Source organism: Haliotis rubra, unplaced genomic scaffold (assembly GCF_003918875.1).
Source record: "Haliotis rubra isolate DU_JTF1 unplaced genomic scaffold, ASM391887v1 Scf1401, whole genome shotgun sequence".
NCBI classification, from domain to species: Eukaryota; Metazoa; Mollusca; class Gastropoda; order Lepetellida; family Haliotidae; genus Haliotis; species Haliotis rubra.
Genome location: NW_025765339.1, coordinates 62,334 through 78,935, shown reverse-complemented (window position 1 = coordinate 78,935; position 16,602 = coordinate 62,334). Strand labels below are relative to the sequence as shown.

General features: G+C 48.2%; 1 protein-coding gene across 1 annotated transcript; it reads left to right on the top strand.

Moving 5' to 3' along the window:
• Positions 1 to 10,547: 10,547 nt before the first annotated feature.
• Positions 10,548 to 15,910, top strand: LOC124268905. The gene is made up of 7 exons (XM_046703923.1): positions 10,548 to 10,811; positions 11,748 to 12,033; positions 12,346 to 12,906; positions 13,202 to 13,329; positions 13,869 to 14,118; positions 14,587 to 14,670; positions 15,289 to 15,910. Exons 1-7 carry the CDS (start codon positions 10,563 to 10,565, stop codon positions 15,855 to 15,857), a joined length of 2,127 nt encoding a protein of 708 aa, XP_046559879.1. The 5' UTR covers positions 10,548 to 10,562; the 3' UTR covers positions 15,858 to 15,910.
• The last annotated feature ends 692 nt before the right edge of the window (positions 15,911 to 16,602 follow it).

Genomic DNA, 16,602 nt, shown 5'->3' with positions numbered 1-16,602 from the left:
AGAGAGGACCAAACGAAACTCTTTTTCTGAGATTTTATTGTCAGTGAGTGCGGTGGAAATATGATCGTCTATGGTGTTTAACTTTGCATCGGCTAGGATCCTGATCTCGTCGTGTTTCAATGCCTTATGATGCAGTCTGTGTGACACAAACTTAAACACCAATCCAGCCAACCCTGACACCCCAGCTGTTATTTCGATGCCTAGCACTTGGGTGCGGCCACGATGGTGGTCAACAACCCGACACCTACCGCCCCTAGTCCCATCCTGGTTGCCATAAGGGTGGTATCAACCCCGTCCACGGCATTGAAAGCCCTATGGTACTTCTTGTACAATGCTGCCCGTCTGTCACGGTCTTGTTCTAGTTGGTGTTTTATGTCGCATAACTGTCTCAAGCGGAACTTGTCTACGGTTTTCAGTGTCTTCGCGACCTCCTCTACGACTGGGTACAGACCCATCCTTAGTGCATATAATATATCTTATGAGATATTTTCTAATTTGGCTTTATTTAATAGTTGATCAATGTACTTGAGGCTTATAAGGCTTAGATTCTCGTATAGGAAGATACGGAAAGGTCAATAGGTAACTTCTGATCTATACTAACCCACGGGAGTTCTATTGAGGGGTGCAGTAATCTCAGTGGGAGGTCCCCCAATTGTATGACGATACGGCAACGCATGGGGCTTCGCATCACGGTGTCCTTCCAATGTTCTGTCACCTCAGGTGAAAGTTGCAAGACTGAACCCTTAATAGCGCCCCCAAGAGCGACTTCTATGATGAGTGTGGAGCCTAGTGCCATAGTCATAAGACCTGATAGGGCATCGGGTGAGTCGGCCCTTAACTCTGACTCCACGGATGAAACTAACATGTTGCCCGGGTGACCTGGTATTTGGGAAACTGTCACCCTTTCATAACTCGGAATGAAAGACGGGAGGACGAAGCCGTTGTTCCTAATTTCGGTGACATGTCTACGTTCGTTTAAAGAGATGTAAGGTGCTGTGAGGGTCACGTTGATCAACCATTCGGGTTCCTTTAAGTCTGCCAGAGACATCGGCCTATACACGTTGCCTTCAAAGTGCAGGGCGTACATGGTGCGGCCCACGGGGGGCCAATCAAACCCCTCTGTGTCTCCTAGGTCGCTAAGCGTGACGTTGGGGTGATGACGATTGGACATTGCTATAATACTATTACAAGATAGTTTCCAATTGTCTTTCTGATAGTAGTTCAGGGGTGCACCTCACCCCCATGGGGTGTATGTCGTCGGGTAGGAAGATCTTAGTGAGGGATATCGTGTCTTCCGCGGTCATGGTGACCCCCTACAGACTTTTTTTTGGAGTCGACACCCACCCGCACGTAAACAGTGCAAACCTGATACTGGTGTCGTTTGGGCCACCAGAGTTTGGTTCCCTTCACGACTTCGACTTCGTCCTGTGATGGTTCCCCTAGACAGACTTGAATGGCCAGCGTGGAATTTGCTGGTAGACCTTCCAGGATTTTGACAACACCGCCAAATTCAGACGCCAACTGCAATGTCACGTCTTGCACCCCCGGTTTACTCGATAGCATGTGGGCTGCCATACTTGAGAGTGGGCTGATGATTACACTATGCTTCCACGTTGGGACGTAAGCCACGAGCAGGGTTCTGTTGTTCACGACTTTGTTTAGGTAGTTGTCTTCGTTCTCCGTGAACACATTGGGGGAGCCGAGACTAATGTTGAGAAACCAGTCGACTTGAGCGGGTAACAACACCCACTTGTCGGCGTCGGTGAAGACGAGGGTATACTGCTTGTTTCTAACAACGGCCGTTCTCCCAACATCTTCTAAGTCGAACAGTTTGCCTACGAACGATGGGTATACTGCCAATCTATCATCACCGATGCGGACTAGATCGAACCGAGTGTTGAGGGCCGCTCCTGAGGTATCTATTATATCACCTAAGGTTCTACCGATGGAGGGGACTTCAACGCGTTTGTAAATGTTATTTTAAAGCTGCAACTACTCCGGGGTCCTTGAATCCGCGTATGTCCCCAAAGTCGGAGATCCCCACATTAACACATTGTTTCAACTTCATTCGGGGACCTTGTGCGCTAGTCATTTTATGTGCAGTGTTATGATGATGAGGTATCCTATATTCACAGGATTATGATTTATATCTAAAACCGATATTACCAACTCAGGGATGGTGCCCCGAGTTAACCTCTTGTACTGCTGCAGTGAAAACGACTCAGTTCTGCCGTCGTTGTACTTCTCCGTTTTCACCGGTACGGCTCTCAGTATTGTGGAAGGGTGGCCACCTTGACTGTTGTCCGTTGCGCTCAGCTGACCGAGATGAATGCAAAGCTCTCGGTACGGTACTAGGTCGGGTTAGTTGTGGGTTTTATCTCGTCTGGCGACATCCCGAGTGTCCTCGAGAATGTTCGGCCGAGCATCAAGGGGTTTATTCCGTTGTTGGTTAACACCACTGTGCCGTTTGAGTCATTCATCTTGAGTTCGTCTCCCAAGGGTTTGAAGACCTCATCACCTAGCGAGCACACACTGTAGAAGCTGTCGATTATCTGGTTGCGGGCGCCACTGATGAACAGCTTATTGTTGCTGGCGTTGATGTTGGTCCATCTCGTTATTCCTGGAAGTGTTACGTACATGCTAGAGTATATATACCCATTATATAATACTTTAAAAATGTACAAACCGGGAGAGTTTTACCCTAAACTGGACATAGATTTCCCGCACATGAACATTGTGGTCACGGCTGGGTTGTATTTCGGAGCCCAGTTCATAGATGTGTTCAACCGGTATAAGCTTTCGGTGACTAACGTCAAGGCAGTCCACACCTGGTTCAAAACCCCTATGCAGTTCTGGCAGAATCAACTCAACTTCACCGTCTGGTGTGCGACGACTGGGTGTGGCTTGACATTGACTGACAATTGGCGGGGACCGCTGAGTCAGTCAGTGTTCACGTTTCAAATGTACTACCAGATCAGGGGTATCCTCTAAGCGATCAGCGCTCCGCTCCCACAGGACAAAGCATGGGACGCAGTCAAGAACCCGCACGATAGATGGGCCTACGAACGCGTTTGCAATGAATTCGAACTAGACCCGAAGACGGATTGGCGTTTGTCGGGCCCGAACAATTGGTTGGGTATCCCCATCGTTCACAACATGCCCCTCGTGGAAGCCAGCAAAAAGATGAAAGAATGGGGGTACAAGTCGTATCAACACATCACAACAAACGAGTGGGATGACCGTTACATGGCTTTTGACAACAGCAAGGATAACAGGGAGTCTGGAGGTTCGAGCAGCCAGCCGCAGATGACTGGAAAAAGTTCATGCTGGACACGTAGAGAGGGTTCACTCGTGCCGGTGTAACCAGATTGAACGACTCGATTCGAACGTATGTGTGGGCGCTGTTTGGTGCGCAGATGCAAACGCTTTCCAAAGGGGACTGCTTACGACGCTCAGAAACAGTTCGTTGTTAACATCGAGGATGCTATCAATGCTCCAGTTGATCTACTGAGTGCAATCCGAAACTACCAAGACGTGTTGGAATACGCCTGGTCGAAAGTCGACTACGTGTTCGATATGCAACTGAGAGTGAAAAAAATGGTGGGTTACAACAACGAAATAGTCATAGCCATGGCCAACCAGAGGTTGGGTGTCAATGCAGGCATCAACGTGAGTCACGTCCCACCTCCCGAAGCTGGTCCCGGTTCGAGGATGCGGATTCCAATCGATTCCGCCTCTCGTCTTATAAGTAACATAACCATTTTTCGATGATGGGTTTCAGAGACTCGTCAGCCTGACTGAGTTTTATTTTCTCGCGAGCGATGTGCTCATCAATTTCGTTCAGTTTCCCCATATTGTTCACGAGTTCTCCACGAATGGTTCGCAATGCCTTGTCTAGCCCTCGCAGTTCTCATACAGGAAATTCGAAACCCGGCAAGGGTTTGTCACTGTACATGGCCAATATTTTTTCGAGACTGTCTGATGATTCTTTAGCACGTTGGGGCATATCACTTTCACCGCCGAGTTTGGCCCTGGCTGCTTGCAGATCTTGGACGACCTTCGGGGGAAAGCTTAGGTCGTGTGCCACTGTAATCTCTGAAGCCTAGTTCATCACGGATCAGTTGCCTCCCACCAGGGCAATTGCCTAGCGTAGACAAGGCAAGCGGTTTTCTTGTGTGTTTGTTCATGAGATCGATCCCGGATGAGCTTTCAATCGCAGCGTTCCCTTCTTGTCGATGGTAAACTTGGAAAAGTCTCGTCCCCACGGATTGACGTAGTTTCTATCTGACTTCAACGCGTCGTAGTAGTCGTTGACGGTCGATTTTAAAAGTTCGTTGCTAACGGTGCTGCCCATGAATGAGGTGTCTCCCCATCATCGAGCCCACCAGCACCCATATCATCCATCGAGATGTCCTCATGACTGCCTTCAGCCATTAATTATATTAAACTTTTATATTTTATGTATATAACAATGTACGGTAGGAAACTAGATCCTTTCCGAAGATCAAGAGAGCCTCTAGGCGTCAGAGCCGTGTGCCTGTCGTGACCATCACCAACAATCCCAGCAAGATAGACCAGAACCAAACGCTGCTGGTTAGATTCCCCAAGCTGGGTGAGAATGACCTCATCGTACCAGGCACAGTTCGACTGACGTTCAACCTCACGTTGACTCCGCCAACAACAAACGCGAGCTCGTGCAGAACGTAGGTTGAACCATCATCAAGAAAACCACCATCAAGATCACCGGCAACTTGGTGCTGAGCTTTGACGACAGCGACGTGTTTCACTGCTATGGGGACCTCTGGAAAAGCGAGGGAGAACGCGTCAATGATGTGTACCAAGGTATCAGCAAATCGACCCGGTTGTGCGTGGGGTACGGCTTCACACAAGACCAGCTAGACAAGATCTCAGCGGGTGAAAAGGCCATCGCTTCAAGCGTATGGGAGCCAGTTCCGTGTGCTGCTCGACTTCGAGTTGCTCACGGGACATGCGCCGTTTTGACAGGGCACGTTGGGTGATAGGCTTGAATAAGAGCTCATGTTTAACGACTTCAGCAAAGTCGTGCGTACGCCGAAACGTGATGAGGGGGAGTTATGTCATTGACAACATCTCTCTGGGGTTTGACATGGTCACTGGCCCGGAGCTGGCCAGGCAGGTTCGAAACGAGTACTCGGGGAAAGTGCCCATCCTCTACGATAGGGTCCTGCAGCATAGAGCGATAGTATGGGATAAGAGCGACACACTGTGGAACATCAACGTGCTGGCGTGATCGATGAAAGGTATCCTGATCGTCCCCGCAGAGGATTACGAGCCGTTCCGAAGGAACAGTGAGAAGTTTTTCAACCCCAAGATTGAAAAGGTGGAAGTGACCATCGAGGGTGTGCCCAACCAGCTGTTCAGCGCCGGTATGAGGGCACACCAGCAGTGGGATGAGATAACAAAGCTACCGACCCCACACCAACACGTCATCAAGGACCTGGACCTATCCTCCTTGCAGATCGGTGAATACCTGACCAACAAGTACGAGCTATGGTTGGACATGTGATCCACGGATGATGATCAATTACATGGCAGCGGTCGCCCCATCGACAATGGCAGTGAGGGGATAACCATCCAGATTACCAAGAAGGTTCAACCCACGGGCAAGTTGAAATTATATCTGTACGTGATTATGGACGCGCAACTTAAAATAGAGAATGGGAGATTCGTGCAAGCCATCTATTGATGTACCCCGCAACCTGCACTGCGCCATAGTGTGCAGGCAGACGGACTGTGGGAAGACCGTTTTCGTGTTGGATATGCTGGAGGGGTACTACCTGGATGTGTTTGATAACATCGTTATCATGTGCCCTACTTTGCACATGAATAGAACGTACACGGAAAGACCTTGGGTGATGACGGATGCAGACGTACACAAAGTCGACCCGGGAACACGTCTGCAGGACTGGTTGAAGGCTTATCACGTACCATAAATACGGTATATTCTTAGCCCCGGTGACAGCGGCGATCATCGAGGCAAAGCATTGTCAATTTAAAGAGGGGAATAATAATCATAATAGTATACAAGATGGATGCTGCCCAGACAACCCCGTTGTCAGAGGAGAAACCGATAGAGGCAACACCGACCCCAGTACAAGTCACCAAGCAGAAGAACCCTAAAAGGGTTGCCGCCGGTAGAAAAGGTGGTCAAGCCAAGCAACATAAGAGTAACTATATATGGATTGTAGGCGCAACTGCTGCTGTTGCCGCGGTTTTCATGCTTTAAAATAGACCACAAGCACCAACCCCACATGCACGAGTAGAGGTAAACCCCCATATTATGTTGTAATTAAATATATGTTTCTATATCACATGTCTGAGGGAAAAACGTTCGTTAACGACGCATACCACGCCATTGTGGTCGCCAGCCTAGCCGTAGGGTACGCTCAGTTGACCAAGATGGTCCTCAAACAACCGACTATCAAGCTCGACTTCGACCTGCAGGATATGGGCATGCTCATCATGAATTTGGGCTTGGCGATGGCCACCAAGGATATCCTCGTGAAGCAAGGGATCATACCGGGGAATATTTTGAAGTAAATATAGACATATATGGGATGGCTACGATCGTTATGATGGTCGGCGGGGCTTTAGTCAATGCCCTGGCATTTTCCGGGAGTAATTACCTGTTCTCGAAATTACGGGAGTCGAACGCGGCCGAGGTAGAAGCGGAACGAAAACGACACAACATAGCCGTGGAGAAATTGCAAGCCGTGCACGCTTAGTATGCGAAGAAACATATGCAGAGGCTAGATTACATTAACAAACGACTCCAGCGTGACAACCATGCCGTTATACGTTCCATGATGTCGATGACGCAGCGAGAGAATACTACCTACTAACCGGCAAACAACTCGAACCAATCGAGGAACCCACACTTGCTCAGTACTACACACCATCCCAGGGGTAAAAGGACCGAGAACTGACCTTCGCGGTGCTGGGTCTAGCAGCGACTGCGTTGATCGTAAAGCAATTAAACTAGGTCCCCATATGAGTATAGAAAAGATGAGACCTGCCCCGTACCGATGCCAGTACATACTTATGGGGAAGACCGAGACCTGCGGTAGGAGATGTAGGACTGAGGGGTACTGCTGTTTTCATAGGAGGTGTTTCGCGAACTACACGTGTTCCGTGTGCGTTATTGGAGTGAAATGTCACTCACTACTGTTTATGTAAAGCCCACGAGGCAAACGTAGTCAGGCACCAGCTTATCTACGAGAAGAAAAAGGACTACATAAACGAATGTAGGCGCCTCCTTAGTACGGAGACCTAATTAGAGACTGTGTACACCTAGGTATAAATGTAGGCAGAAGTATAGAGGTTGGTGCCCTCAAACCAGTAATTGTTGGCAAACTCTATAAGGGGTGCTCATTTACAATCATGGTGAAAATAGGGGTTGATGGGCACACTTGGAATTACTTTGATGGTGGACGAGCAGATGTATATCGTCACGGGGAGATAGATATGCTTGTCGACAACTCGTTGCAAATAATACAAAACACCCTACTATGCTGCGCATGTTCTGGGTGGGTCGTTGAGGTCTATCTAGATACTTACTAAGGATTTTTTGATGGTTGGAGGAGTTACCTCCCTTGTTGGTGGCCCAATTAGAGATTGTATACACCTGGGTATAACAATGCCTACTATCCGAGAGCTCAAGCAGATTGCAAGAGAACGAGGTGTAGTGGGTTACTCCCGAATGAGGAGACCCCAATTGTTTAGATTACTCGACATACAACACCTTCCCACGGTGAAACAACTCAAACGCCAAGCCAGAGATTCGGTGAGAGATCACTGCCATGTCACCGGTGAGTACAGAGGCGCAGATCACAACGCGTGCAACCTCAAGCTCACAATCAACCCCAAAACGATCAACATCCTCGTGGTCTTCCACAACTTGAGAGGGTACGACTCTCACTTGATCATGCAGGCCATTGCGAAGGTCGACGGCAACCTGACGTGCATCCCCAACATCATGGAGAGATACATCTCCTTCTCCCTGAACGACCTGAGGTTCATCGATTCAGTTCAGTTCCTCCTGTCGTCTCTTGACAGTTTGGTTAAGGCCAACGATACCTTCCGCATCACTGATCGATACACCGACGCCGAGACTCTGCCACTGGTGATGAGGAGGGGTGTTTACCCCTACGAGTACATGGATGGTTGGGCCAAGTTCGCCGAGACCAGACTATCCCCTATCGACTGGTTTTACAGCAACCTGACCGACTCGACAATCACACAAGACGATTACTCGCACGCGATTAACGTATGGAATAAACTGGACTGCAAGAATCTGGGCGATTACCATGACCTGTACTTAAGAACGGACGTGCTCCTGCTGGCTGACGTGTTCGAGACGTTTAGGAGGACGTGTTTCAAGCAGTATCAACTCGACCCCGCATGGTACTACACCAGTCCCGGGGCTCTCTTGGGAAGCCTTGCTGAAGAAAACCGGAGTTAAGCTGGAATTGCTCACCGATTACGACATGCACCTGTTCATCAAGAAAGGATTGCGAGGCGGGATCTCCATGGCTGCCAAACGCTACATGAAAGCCAACAATGACTACATGAAGGGCTGGGCCATGAGCCAGTATCTACCCACCGGGGGATTCGAGTGGGTGCCTGATGTAGACGTCATGAGCATACCGCCGGATTCGGAGAAGGGTTACATACTCGAAGTGGACTTAGAGTATCCAACAGCATTACACAAGTCACACAACAGCTACCCCCTGGCTCCAGAACGTTTGATGGTGAACCCGGACTGGATGTCTGACTACCAATGGAACCTGCTGGGTGTACGGGTGGTCAACGTGATGACCAAAACCAAGTACATCGTTCACTACCGCTACCTGCAGCTGTACCTGTCGCTGGGTATGAGGCTGACTAAAATTCATAGGGTGCTCAAGTTCAACCAAAGCCCCTGGATGGAGCCCTACATCAGAATGAACACTGACCTGCGAAAGCTGGCCACCAGTGACTTCAAGAAGAACCTCTACAAGCTCATGAACAACTCAGTGCTCGGTAAGACGATGGAGAATTTACGAAAACGTGTGACCGTGAAGCTGGTTCGGTCGAAAGAGGAAGACAAGCTCAGGAAACTGATAGCCAGTCCAACATTCAACCAGAGCAAGATATTCCCCAACGACCTGAAGGCCCTGCACATGAGTAAGCCACATCAAATTCAACCGGCCCGTCTACGTGGGGATGAGCATCCTCGACCCTTTCAAGCACCTGATGTACGACTTTTACTACAACAAGCTCAAGAAGCAGTACGGTGTGGTGTGAAGGTGTGAAGTGCTGTACACGGACACGGACAACAGGAGGTACAAGTATGCCCTAACCATCGTTGACGTTGCCAGCCGCTACAAGAAAGCCGAGCCTTTAACCGCGAAAGATGCGGCCCAAGTAGCCCGCGGATTCGAGCGCATATACATACGAGTCCGCTGACATGGCCCATAGAGCTGCAAGTCGACCCCGGGCAGGAGTTCATGGGTGCTGTGTCACAACTGCTAGCCAAGCACGACTTCCAAGTCAGGCGTGGCGCGGCCGGGGCTCATTGCAGCCAAGCCATAGTCGAGAGATTCAATCGGACTTTGGCCGAGCGCTTATTCGGACACGAGTATGCGAGAGAGATGGTCAACCCAGGAAAACGATCGACGGAATGGGTAGCGCGGCTACCTCAGGTGGTGTCAGCTATCAACCATGAAACCACCCGTCTCACCGGCAAGAAACAGGCCGATGCTATCAAACTGAAATCAGTGATAGCCGAACCGGCTGCACCATCACGTGGGAAGGAGAAACAGATACCCGATAGGGCCCTCGTGAGGTACCTCTACCAGCCGGGGGGAACACGAAGGGGACACTCGGAAACGAGCCACCGATCCGACATGGTCAGTCAAAACTTACAACATAGATAAAGTGGACATCAAAGCCGACGAGCCGAACTTGTACTACTTGAAAGATGGGCCAGAGAGAGGTTTCGTCAGAGAGGAATTATTGATCATACCATACGGCACAATGTTACCCCCCAAGCAAAATATTTAACTGTCGAGTGATCCCAATAGTATCCTGTAACCAACTGTTTCCTCGAGGTCAACACCACATAGAGCTATCGTGTCACATGATCAGGAAAGTGTTGGTTCGCGGTCATAGTGACCAGGAAGTTAACTGGGGGTTCAAACCTGGTATATACAATAGCAGAGAGAGATAAGGGCCTGACAAAAGCTTTATTTCATAAATGAAGCTTTACAGAGTCTTTTGTTGGACTTTATCTCGTACCCCCCAGTGTATATACTACTCTCTGTTCTGCGGCTGGGGTCATTGGTTCGAACCTCGGCTCGACTCAGTTACGTTTGCAGACTAGCCTATCTATGTCTACATATAGCTATCCTTTGTGGACCTTTTCCCTGAGGTGTCGCATAATATTACGTTGCTCTAAAGCTGATTCCAAATAGTTACCCACCACTAGGTAAAGTCCGTCAAGTCTTTCCATCTTCAGTGTGGTGAATAAACAGCACATAAGAATGACGATGTACCCTGTTTGGACGCTGCTGTTCCTGCCTGGCGTTCTCGGGGTTAGAGTTGGTGTGGACCTGACCATAGCACCTGGAGCTTCTGGAACCGCTGTCGTAAAAGCTGTCGTTGACAGGATCAGATCCAACTGCATCCTCGGGGACGACCGACTGTTCCTGCGACGTCTGGCCTACGTGGAGACCACTGATGGAACCAACTCAAAGACATACAGATCAGGGTATGACGGTGGCATATGGCAGGTAGGTTCTGATACATTGTCAGTTTCTAGAGGTCTAGGCATTTCCGCCGAACTGTGTATTGTCTCTCCAAAAGTACTCTTTAGCGCTTCGTTCTTGTGAGAAATTGTATCCGGCATGCCATGTGAAATTCATTCCATCTTCTCCTGCTGAACTATTTGGAAGACCTCTAACACTTTTAAAACAAAACAAAACACGTGCTCATAACATCGTAATTACTATTTATACAGCTGACTCTGCTTGTAGCCGATATTTCTAATGGATGTGGCCAGGAGTTTAGTTGCAGCAGTGTCGGCAATATCCAGTGTTGCTGAAACTTGTAAAGTGTCTTCACTTTGACGCTGGTTCCCGGTATCTTAGACTGTAATTTGATTATGATAACAGTCAGCCAGCCACCATTGATCATCTGCCAACAACAGCAACCAATGCATTGTAGGCATTGGAAGTACTGTTTTATCCATTGTCATGATACAACCGTTCTACGGCTACATGTTGGTCACTGCTATCTTGTAACACACATCAACAAAGAAGCACAAAAGAATGAAACCCATAAATCCACCTTAGTAAGGTCCCGAATGTTCCAAGCCTGGTCAAGCTTTTTCAAGTAAATATTATCTTAGCAAGATCTTAGAAATGTTATTTTTGCAGTGTATGCTCATTGCTATGAAATATAGGTTCGGAGTATTGTAATTGTGTCTTTTTCTGGAGTATTGTTCCGTGACGTGAACTCTATCTGTGTACAGTATTGAGACTGCTTCCTGGATACTGTGAATATACAACAAATAGTGCTGGTTCATAGGTCTCTTCAATGAGCTGAGTTTTCTTGGAAACGTTGACACTTAGACGTAAATTGCTCCAATTGTCAAGAAAGAGCAGGATTTGAATCAGTTAAAAACCTAGCATGTAGTTATAGTAGCATTGCTCCTTTACCAAAAATAGATTGATGAAAGTAAGTTCCTGGAGACGAAGACGTGTCCCTCATCGATAGTTGCTGAGTGTAACAAAACCCAATCATCCTTCAACATCGACTGGCGAAGTACATCCTGGACAGATCTGAGAAAGCCTCTCTACTCCGGCTTGGCAGCGGCACTGTATATAAAGAAGTACAACAGTGGCAGCCCTCTTGGTGACGTCACTAGCCAAGCCTCGTTCTGGGCCTCAAGGTTGAGACCTAGCGGGAGTGAGTCTGGCTTCATTACCAAAGCCAGAACAATGACAGGAACTGGTATGCTATTAAAAGTGGTAATATTAAGTGTATTTTATTTATAAGACAAGTATATGGATGGCATTTAAACTTCTTGTTTAATGTAGAACACACCGTTTCTGGGCTCTTGCTGAAGAATGGGCAAGGGGCAAGAGGTAGCCCAGAAACGTTGTGTTAAACAATAAACAAGAAGTAGCCCAGAAACGGTGTGTTCTACATTAAACAAGAAGTTTAAATGCCTCTCAAGAATCTTTTTTATTATTTAATCTGAAGATGGAGATGGTTACGGACAGGACGTGGAAGCTCCTTCATGAGTAATTCTTCTGTCACTAGATTGCAAGACCCAGCTAGACCTTGCATTCATCCTTGACGGGTCAGGAAGCGTATCAACAGCTGACTTTAATCGCACCATCGAGTTCGTGAGAAACGTGACGGAGAAGCTAACCATCTCGAGGAATGAAGTGAAGGTCTCTACTGTGGAATATGGTTCCTCGGTTGGGGACGATATCAAGTTCCGAGACTTTGCATCCAAAAGCAGCCTGGTGTCTGCTATCGGTAGAATCAGTAAGAGCGACAGTGGCACCAACACTGCTGCAGCCATCCTCCACACTGTCGACGTCCTGTTCAGCCCAGCAGCAGGTGCCCGACCTAACGCCAAGCGGGTAGCCATCCTCCTCACAGACGGCAGATCCAACAGTAAAACAGCAACCATCAGCGCTGCTCAGAAGGCCAAAGCTGAAGGTATTACCATGATATCTGTCGGTATAGGAAACGCTGATGTGTCGGAGCTGAGGGGTGTGGCCACGCAGCCCTACTGCACCCACGTGATCATGCTCAGCAGCTTCAGGGAGATTGACAGTCTGCTGTATCAGCTGAAGGACAGTTCCTGTGGAGGTAGGTGTCAGTTTACAAACGTGCTTGGTTATCACGGTGAACATTGTAAACACTGTACAAAAATAGTGGAACACAAACTGAAACTAGTATTTAAACTCCAACCACAACTTAGTCTAAAGTTGTTTCCTTGCCCTTAGTGTAGCCCGATGTTCTAATTATGGAACACGGTTTGTCCCTAATTTAAAAGGGTACTTGAGTTCGTCCATCTGTGTGTCCTACATCTTATGTGATATTGTAGAATGAAATGTCTATCAAGTGCAAACTTTCAATGTTTAATAGTTCCTCCTTTCCTCAGCTCTGACTGCAGTCAAACAGAACAAGACTATCAACGTACCACTACCTGTGAACAAGACCGTGGAAGACTCGTTTAAATTTAAGGACGACAACCTCACAACACCCGTCCCAGGCCAAGATAAAGCTGTGGTACGTACACTTATGGACACTCTCTATGGGCTTGATCAGTATGTATCTGCACGGGTTGTAGAATTGTAAAATCTGATGTCCTCTGATGCAGTATTTCAGGTCTTTGTCCTCCACATCCTTCAGTGCATCAACTCGTTAGATGTGAAATGTATACACCGTAAGTTAAAGAGTCAGATGTGGTCGTTAACCACATAGCATCCAAAGTTTCTCAAGATGCACATATACTGAATAGCAGTGCCATCATCGCTTTAGCTTCTCCGGAACCAGGTGTCTAGTTGAACCGTTCATTACAAACATGGACTGGCCCACAGCTGCCCTATGTTCAGCGTGGTGATGGAGAAACATAGCGGGTTTAAACTCTTGTAGTGCCGGCGATGATCTGTCGATTTGGCTAGGTATCTCTGTTCCATTCCATTTAGCTGTTTTATGATTTACCAAAATGACAATCCGTAAACATACACAGTTTAAAGGTTTATGGCAACTTCAAAATGTGTGTGTTCATGGGTCACCAGTAAGTCGTTGCGGTTGTTGCTACACAGGTGGGTGAGGTGGTATGTGGCACCCTCGTTATGTACGCCTCATACAACATCCCCCGTCCAGGCCCCGCCTTCTATGACGTCAAAGACACTGGACGTGATGGGAAACCCGCCATCATCTACTTCAACAAGACGATGCAGGGGAGACAACTGTATATAACCGTCCTTGGCACTCGACTGTCGGTGTCCCTTGCCCAGATGGCTTCGTGTGTCAACGCCAGTTTCAGCGTGCGTGTTTCCCAGCAACCACCAAGTGAGTGCTGGGTTACACACTGATACCAGACAGTCCTGTTGAAAAGGGTAGAGATGGTTTGTCCGGCAGTCAATATTTTTACTTGTACAACGAGGCCGAAATGAACGGTGAGTAAAGTTGGACTTGATCCTGAACCGTAGACTTGCACAAGTCTTTCAGGTAATAATTAGTAGTTTAAATGATAATGCCTACAAAAAGTATCAGACTGCCTTGACTGTCCGCTTATCTACACTTACCTCTGAAAAGGATAGGATTACTTAACATGCATGGGTTTAGCACTCAATACAGCATTGGAGCAAGGTTACCCGAACCGCAGCAGCAACCAGACTTATCCTTTAAAAAGATTTTAAACATGGAATAGGATGTTTTGTTGAAGATGGAATTTCTTCTTCCGGAGCAGATTGAATGCTGCTTTGTTTCAGGACAATATTTGTGTTTTAACTTGATGTTCATTGTCTGTGTGAACAGAGGCCCGGGTAATCTGTAAGGAAGGCGTGAAGGAAAGGGACTGCTCCAGGAAGGACTTAGAGGACAACGGATATAACTGTGATGGTTAGTTGATCAATTTATAGTGTTTACATTTTACATCTACACAAACTTGAGACAACTGGATTATGTCACAAATCTTTCTCTTCATAGATCCATCAGTCAGTTGATGCCTTATTTGTCTGTAGGGCCCGTAAGTAGGTCACGGCACTTCGCGAGACCTTCGTACTTCCGGTGACAAACAACGTTTCATACCTTTTCGAATGGTCTCGTAGTCTCGTGGTTTTCAGTTGATAGTAAGGAACCGATAATCCTCGCAGGAATTTAACAGATGTAATCTTCCCCAGATTTGCCAACTATTACGACTGTCAACAGCTGTGACAGTCAAGCATGGTTGTACACTTGGTCCGGTCTAATATAGTCATATTTGGTGGTTGCCCAATTAGGAATCAGAACTTGTTCTTGAATATACGCTTGGCACCGGAAATCTGGTGCCGGATGGAAGCCGTCTCGCATATCTCAATTTGGCGCGCAAAGGGAGTCGGGAACCAGCTTAGTGACGGAAGTAGCGCCTCACGAGACTTTCAGGCCATATTCTAAGATCTCTCTATCTGTCACGTGACACGTTTATAATACCACGTGCCAACTGTTACAATGCTTCCATTTAGCATCATTGTGTTTCAGATACATTTTACAACGTCAGCAACCCTTGTTCCCCCGGCAACGCCTGCGACCACGCCCACACTTCTGACTCGACCAAGTTCATTCGTTGCGACCTAAAGGGCAACATGTATGTGACACAATGTCCCGGCAAAACCCAATACAACCCTGACACAATCAGCTGTGGGGCTGAACCAGTCGAGGGAGGAATCTCTTGCAATGTAACAAATCCATGCACTCCTGCAAACATTGCTAGACATCGGTTCGACTTCCCCTACCCTCCCAACCCGTCCAGGTACATCCAGTGTGATGCATTCGGGAAGCTGTGGATGAGGGACTGCCCAGGTGGAACTGTCTGGAATGAAGGCAGGAGATCGTGTTCCAGCCAGTCAGGCGTTACGACCACTCTGAAACCATCAATCCTCAGAACCTCCACTCCCTCCAACAGCTGCAACGGTAACAACAACGGCGCGATGTTCCCCCACACCGATGCAAGCAAATTCATTCTGTGTGACCACGGGGCTGCAGTGGTGATGTCATGCCCACCTTCGCTCCAGTTTGACGTCAGCATCAACCGCTGCAACCACGGCTAGGCGCTTCACAGACGCAGATTTCATGTTCTGTATGAAATAAAATGTCACCCGCAGCCACAGCTTGTTGTGGTTGATCCCTCGATGGCTACTCAAACCCTACCCATGGAATAGAAATGTCCCTACCATCCTACACACGCCCCTACCTACACCCTAACCACATCCGGCCTAACTATTCCTTAGCCACACTTTGCCCACATCCCCTACCCATACCCTACAAATGCCCCAATACACACGCCTTACCCAATCGCAACCCAATCTCTCCCTCAACCCCTACCCAGCCCCTACCTACACCCCGACCCACGCTATACCCACACCCTACCCACACCCTACAAACACCACACCAACACCCTACCCACAACCTACCAACACCCTATCCACACCCTACCAACACCCTACACACACCCTACCCACACCATACACACACCATACACACACCCTACAAACACGCTACACACACCCTACACAGACCCTACTAACACCCTACACACACCCTACCAACACCCTATCCACACCCTACCGACACCCTACATATACCCTACACACACCCTACAAACACCCTACACACACCCTACCAACACCCTACAAACACCCTACACACACCCTACACACAACCTACAAACACCCCCCACACAACCTACACAAACCCTACACACACGCTACAAACACCCTATCCACACCCTACCGACACCCTACATATACCCTACACAGACCCTACAAACACCCTACCCACACCCTACCAACACCC